At 40.9% G+C, this 7,562-nt stretch overlaps 1 protein-coding gene across 1 annotated transcript; it reads left to right on the top strand.

Annotated features, from left to right (window-relative positions):
* Window positions 1-227: 227 nt before the first annotated feature.
* Window positions 228-2,825, top strand: LOC133036254 (uncharacterized). The gene has a single exon (XM_061112780.1). The coding sequence runs from the start codon at window positions 228-230 to the stop codon at window positions 2,823-2,825; it is 2,598 nt and encodes an 865-aa protein (XP_060968763.1).
* The last annotated feature ends 4,737 nt before the right edge of the window (window positions 2,826-7,562 follow it).

The following is a 7,562-nucleotide window of genomic DNA, read 5'->3' as shown; positions in this document are numbered from 1 at the left end:
ACAACTTGGTAACTTGAATCATTAAAATCTACTAGTTGCACTTTCAATTGGTATCAGAGCTTGAAATTTTATTAAAATTTGTGTTAGATCCTACTACTGTATGATTCTTGATCGTTGATTCTTGAATCAACCTTAATGATCGATTCTGTCGCAACTAACCTCCTCTGAGTTCTCTCTCAAAGAACTACAGAACATTTGTGTGTCTGTTTACCACTTCTGTGTGCAGGATGGAAATGTTTAGAGAAGGAGGCTCCACCTCGAGACCTCCAATGCTGGAAGGAGCCAATTATCCATACTGGAAAACCAAGATGCGTGCTTTCTTGAGAGCTGTTGATGAAAGAGTTTGGATGTCCATAGAAGAAGGGTGGTGGAAACCAACGATGATGGAGAATGAAATCGTCATACCCAAACCCATGAGTCAATGGACTACTGTTGAAATGGAAAGAGCAAATTTCAACTCAAAGGCTCTTCATGCCTTGTTTAATGCTGTCTCCACCAACAAGTTGAAGGTTATAGCCAATTGTGAAATTGCTAAGAAAGCATGGGAGAAGCTAAAGATTAAGAACGAGGGAACTGATGCTGTCAAGAAATCAAGGCTGCGTGCCTTGGCAAAGGCTTTCGAAAATCTTACCATGGAGGAGGATGAGTCTGTGGCTGAATTCCATGCAAAACTTTGTGACATCTCTAATGAATCATATGCTCTGGGGAAAACTTACTCTAACTCGAAACTGGTTCGAAAGGTGCTTGGTGTCCTCCCCAGAAGATTCATGTCCAAAGTTACCTCTATCGAAGAAATGAGAAACATTGAGGAACTCGATCTTGACGAACTCATCGGGTCATTACAAAACTATGAGCTATCACTGTCTAGGTGGAAGAAAACCAAGAAACAAAAGGAGGTGGTGAAAGAAAAATCAGATGTTGGAATTGCACTTATTCACCAAGAAAACAAGAAACCTGTTCTGGAAGACTTGAATGGCATTACAGATGAAACAGTTGCCCTGTTAACAAGAAACTATGCAAAGTTCTTAAAAAAGAACTACAGGAAAAATTCACCAGCTGACAAAGAAAATCTTTTCAAGAGAAACAAAAGAGTAAATTTCAAACCAGGACAAGCCTCAACTGATCAAAAGGGGCGAGGGATTAAGTGCAGAGAATGTGATGGATATGGTCACATTCAGGTTGAGTGTGCCAACACACTAAAAAAGAAAAAGGCCCTTGCAGTAACTTGGAGTGATAGTGATGAAGAAAAGAACTCCACAGCCAGTGAAGGATCAGATGAGGAAAAGCAGGTACTAGCATTCATGGCCCAAAGCTGTAATCCAGTTGAATCTGAAGATGATGCAGTCTCCACCTCATCGGAAGCAGACAGCACAGGTCGTCAACATGCTTATGAAGAAATGTTTGCACAATGGGAGTACATGACTAAACAGATTCGTGCCCTAAAGAACTCCCTAGAGCAAGTGGAGACTGAAAAAGAAAAGTTAGAAGACTCTGTCAAAAATCTCAACCGACTTCTTGATGAAAAGGAGAATGAGATCTACAAACTCACAGTTGATCTAATCCGAACCAAGCAAGCTTTACAGTTCATTCCCCCAGGCACTGCTGCTATCAATCAAACCCTACAGCTTCAGAAGCCCTATGGTGATAGAACTTCATTAGGATATAAGATGCTATATAAGCAAGGGAATGACCTGTCTGTTGAGCATTCCTTACCCTCCAATGTCAATTCATCAAAGAAGGAAGATGGATCTCCTGACACCTCAATCACCATTAACGAATCTAACTCATCTGAGAGGAGACAGGTTCCAACTGGACCCATCAAACTCAAATTTGAAGGAAGGAGGACTGATGCTAACAACCTCCTACAGAATGACAATTTCATTCCTACATGTCATTTCTGTAATAGGAGAGGTCACATTCGACCTAAGTGTTACAAATTGCAGAACTACTTGAAAGCCATGATCAATCGACCAAATAGTTTCCCTCCACCAAATAAGTCACATGGACGCAAACCTCGTCGAGAATGGAAAATAAAGTCCAAACCAAATCCTGATGTTGGTTTGGTTGCAAAGCTATCTCTGTCTGCCTTTGTTGAAGGTCAGTGGTACTTCGACAGTGGATGTTCGCGTCACATGACTGGAAATAAGAAATTGCTAGTTAACTTCAAAGATGAAAAAGGGGGATCTGTCACTTTTGGGGATGGTAACAAAGGACAGATTGCTGGGAGAGGTGATGTAAATGTGAATGGAGCAGCTCAACTGACTAATGTCTTATATGTGAGAGGACTCAAAGCAAATCTCATCAGCATTGGTCAATTGTGTGACGACAATCTCTCTGTAAGTTTCACTAAAACTCAATGTTTAGTTTCATCTGATGGGTGTGTTGTCTTAACAGGAAACAGAACTGTAGACCAGTGCTATGCTGTATGCAATACCATAGTGTGCAACAGGACCTTCTTGGACAAACCTGACTTATGGCACTACAGGCTGGGACACTTGAACTATAGAGATCTCCAAAGATTGGTGAAGCTTCAAGCTGTAAAGGGAATTCCTGACATGAAAGTGTCCAAGGAGAGAGTATGTGGTCCATGTCAGCTTGGAAAACAGCATAAGGCATCTCATCCCACAATTAATAGACTTCTCACCTCTCGTGTGTTGGAACTAATGCATGTTGACTTAATGGGGCCAATGCAAAATGAAAGTATCAGTGGGAAAAGATATGTAATGGTCTTGGTGGATGACTACTCTCGGTTTACCTGGGTTGAATTTCTTAGAGACAAGTCTGACACATTTGGATCATTCTCTGCCTTCATACTAAGATTGTAAACTGAGAAAGACTCCAAAGTTGGAAAAGTTTTTCGACTGAGAAGTGACCATGGAAAAGAGTTCGAAAATTCCATATTCTCAGAGTTCTGTAATGGCATGGGAATTCACCACGAGTTTTCAGCCCCAAAAACTCCTCAGCAGAATGGAGTTGTTCAACGAAAAAACAGAACTCTACAGGAAATGGCTCGGGTCATGATGCAGGCCAAAGATATTTCAAAACGATTTTGGGCTGAAGCAGTCAATACTGCCTGCTACGTGTGAAATAGAGTTCATCTTCGCACTGGTACTTCTCAAACTGCCTATGAGCTATGGAAAGGAAGACCTCCTAACGTGAGCCACATGCATATTTTCGGATGTACGTGTTATGTCCTGAACGATCGGGATCACTTGACCAAGTTTGATCCCAGGAGTGATGAAGGAACATTTCTGGGGTACTCCACCAACAGTCGGGCTTACAGAGTATTCAATAAACGGACTCTCTCTGTAGTCGAATCAATGAATGTGAAATTTGATGATTTAGAAGGACATGAAGAAGTGTGGATCGAAGATGACTCTCCTGTTCTCTCAGGCTCTAGACCAGTCCTCACTAGACAACCTCAAGTGTACCCTGACACTCCTACAGAGTCTCTAAATACATCATCAGGCATATCAGGTGACAATCAAGCCAGTACCAGTGGTCCAGGAAGAGGAAATGAAGTTGATAGTGCCCTGACCAACGAACCCCAACAAGTCAAAGTACATAAAAACGGACCCCCATCCTGGGTTGAGAAAGCTCATCCTCAGGCCACTGTCATAGGAAATCCGAATGATACCATGGTCACTAGACGTAAACTGCAGAATTTGTTAGCCTTTGCCTGCTATCTGTCACAGATTGAGCCCAAAAGTGTTCGAGATGCGTTGTTAGATGAGTTCTGGTTGGCTGCCATGCAGGATGAAATGGGAAATTTCAAGAGCGGGTGTACCGGATAATGGTCCCTCGACCAGATGGTGCAAATGTTATAGGGACAAAATGGTTGTTTAAAAACAAGTCTGATGAATTTGGGACAGTGACTCGAAATAAAGCACGACTTGTGGCTCAAGGATATAGTCAGGTCGAAGGCATCGACTTTGATGAATCCATTCGGCTACTTCTTATCATTGCATGCTTTTTGAAGATCAAACTCTTTCAAATGGACGTCAAGAGTGCATTTCTCAATGGGGTAATTCAAGAGGAAGTCTATGTCAAACAACCACAGGGGTTTGAAGATCCACATCATTCACACCATGTGTACAAGCTCAATAAAGCCTTATATGGACTGAAACAGACCCCACGTGCGTGGTATGATAGACTCACCTCATTTCTCATCTCTCATGGCTTCACTCGAGGTACTGCAGATAGCACTCTATTCATTAAACATATTGACAAAGGAATTTTTGTTGCCCAAATATATGTTGATGATATCATTTTTGGCTCAACGTGTGATAATGAAGTCCAAACATTTGTCACTTTAATGACTAATGAGTTTGAAATGAGTTTAATAGGTGACCTTACTTTCTTTCTAGGACTCCAAATAAAACAACTAGATCATGGCACATTCATTTCACAGTCTAAATATGTCAAGTCTATGTTAGATAAGTTTGGATTCTCTCAGGTCAAGCATGCAAACACACCAATAGGCACCACGTCCAAATTGTCACGAGATGAGTCTGGTGACCCTGTAGACCCCACTTTATACAGAAGTATGATAGGTGGCTTACTGTATCTCACAGCAAGTCATCCTGATATATCCTTTAGTGTAGGTTTATGTGCCAGGTATCAAGCTAATCCTAAACAGTCTCATCTCTCTGCAGTCAAAAGAATTTTCAAATATCTAGCTGGGACAGTTAACTATGGTCTTTGGTATAGTTATGACACGAATACCTCTTTGGTAGGATATAGTGACTCTGATTGGGCAGGGTGTATAGATGATAGGAAAAGCACTTCAGGGGGTTGCTTTTACATTGGGAATAACCTAGTCTCGTGGTATAGCAAAAAACAGCAGTCCATCTCCCTTTCCACTGCAGAAGCAGAATATATTGCAGCGGGCAGCTGCTGCACTCAATTGATATGGCTGAATAAAATGCTTACTGATTATGGGCATCCTCAACACACACTGACCATCTTTTGTGACAGTACAAGCGCCATAAACATCTCTAAAAACCTTGTGCAGCACTCTCGGACCAAACACATCGACATCAGGTACCACTTTATCCGAGAACAAGTTGAGTCAAATATGCTGTCAATATCTCATGTGCCCACAACAAATCAATTAGCAGATATGTTCACTAAAGCTTTAGATACTCAAACTTTTACTCATTTAAGAACATGTATTGGTCTCTGTACAATCTAAACTGTTCTTAGTGTCATCTGATCAATCAATTTTGCCTATGAGTATGCGTGTATGTCACAGTTCTTCAGCAATGGGTTCTTCTATCCTTCCCCATCTACTATATACTACTTTGATTGTTACTACACTTGAATCTTCCCCAGTCAAAAAGGCTACCTCTTCCAGATGCAATGGGAAGAGCTCTCGTACACCTTGTTCTAATAAGTAGTATGCTCCTTCTCTATTAGTTCTTGGTACTCAAAGAGGACGGCTACATCTCTGGAAGAGAGTGAAAGCCATGTCTGGGTACTAAAGCAAAAGCCAGAGTGATATAAAAAAAAAAGGCTTCTTAAAAAAAACAATACAAAAATCGTTATTTTTCTACTATCAGTTGTTGCTTAGTTGAGAGAGTGGTCCAGCTGATTTTCACTCTTCTTGGACCACATGAGATCACTGTTCACACACGAATGGCGATTCAAGGTGTAGTGCTCTCGTAAGTATCATTGTCGTTGGGGAAGGGGAATGATGTGTTGCTCAAGATGTGCAGTACGTGTGTTCTCAGAAACACTTTTCATTGATCAGCTGATATCATTTTTTTGGTCTTAAAATTTGAGTATCTCAAAGTTTTTTGTTATTTTTTTCTATTTTGTCTAAGTGTGGGCTAAATGCAAATATTGTTGGTATATTTGTCACAATTCTGGTTTCTTTGATACACTCATTGCCTAATGACGTTGGTTTGTTTCGTTTAGTGTGCCGTATGATGTGGTAGTAAATATTCAATTTGGGCGCGTACGGTTTCTTTGGCAAAAATCAAATTTTAAAAAAATCATCATCATTTTTTTTGCCTGGTCAGTTGTGTCAGGGTGCCTATACTTAAGGCCTACGGAAAGTGATCAGTCTCACTTCTTCACTTTCCTCTCTGAAACCCTAAGCTCTGCCTCATCCAAATATTTTCCTCTCTATCATGGAGAATATCACACCCATTGCAGTAACCCCTGTTGCTATGGTTGTTCCATCCGTGGAGTCGACTGATGATCCTACAGTGCCTCCTACAGTCGCGTCTGCATTGCCTAATCCCTGTCGTGACATTGTCCTCTACCAGTCGGAGGTTGGTGGTTCTGCACATTTCCCGAGTTCAGAGTCAACCCCGTCTCCCCCCTCACCTCCGGTCAGTCAGAAACCTCGTACGTTTCTAGGTAAGGCTCCTCCTATCTCTAAAAAGGTTCGTCCTTCACTGTCATCTCCTTCCCCACCTGTGTCCAAACGAGTCACTCGTTCTTCGTCGAGTCACCAGTCTCCCTCGAAACCTCTAGGCCCACCTCGTCCTCCATCTAAGGTCTCTATTCCTACCCCAACCAGTGAACGTGTCCAACCCAAAAGAAAATCCTCTGCTGACACCACGTATCATCCACCTGAAAAGAAATCCAAGAAAAAACCCACTCCAGTTGCCTCTACAGAGTCATCTCCCAAACGGTCGTCTTGAGGTTCTAAAAAGTCCAAACTTCCCAAAGTACCTATATCAACTGTCGACCCAGCAACAGTACAATGCTTTGTTGATGCCTCTAAAGCCTCTGTCTCTCAATGGTGGTTTGGCAGTCGTGAGCTTTGGTTCGAACTGTTGGAAAATATTTTACCAGGATCTTAGATCTACTCACAAGTATGTTTATTAACATCCTAAATATGAACTTTCTAAAACGATAAATTAAACACATATAAAGTTTAAGAAACCTTACATTGGGTGCAGCGGAATTATAATGACTCCTTCCGTTCAGATCTCTAACCCTTGATTCCTTTCTGTAGCAGAGTATTATCAAGATCTGAACCTGGATCTTCTTCTCTGAATCCTTGATGTTGTATCTCCTTTGCTGATGATCTTTCTTCACGATCTTCCTCACTATGATTGAGGTATTGCTTGATGTGTGTGGGCACTACTCTAATCACTAAGAGAGGTTCGAAATTTAGATGAAGAATAGAGAGAGAGAGTGGCGGCTAGAGAAGAGAGTGGAGGCTCAGGTTTTTCTGATTCAGAAAGTGTAATTTTCCTGAAGCCTTCACTATCTATTTATAGCATTCCACTAGGGTTAGATTTGAATTATATGGCATTAAAATAATGAAAAAATCATTTTAAAAAGATAACATAGGTGGCCGGCCCTGGCTAGGTGGACTGGGCCTTGATTTTTGCAATTTTGCAATTTTACCACCTTTTGTATCTGATTTTCTCAAAAATGCCAATTTCCTAATTCAATCATTTAAATGCCAATTCTAACTATTTAATAACTATAAATAATTATTAAACAATATTGTCATTTATCATATTTATTAATTGAACCATACAAAGTATCATAATTAACAAATATGCCCCTATTAACTCTTTCTTTACAATTTCGACCTT

The sequence above is a fragment of the Cannabis sativa genome, chromosome 3 (assembly GCF_029168945.1).
Source record: "Cannabis sativa cultivar Pink pepper isolate KNU-18-1 chromosome 3, ASM2916894v1, whole genome shotgun sequence".
NCBI lineage: Eukaryota > Viridiplantae > Streptophyta > Magnoliopsida > Rosales > Cannabaceae > Cannabis > Cannabis sativa.
The sequence above is the reverse complement of the archived record's forward strand: the minus strand, read 5'-3'. Positions and strand labels throughout refer to the sequence as shown.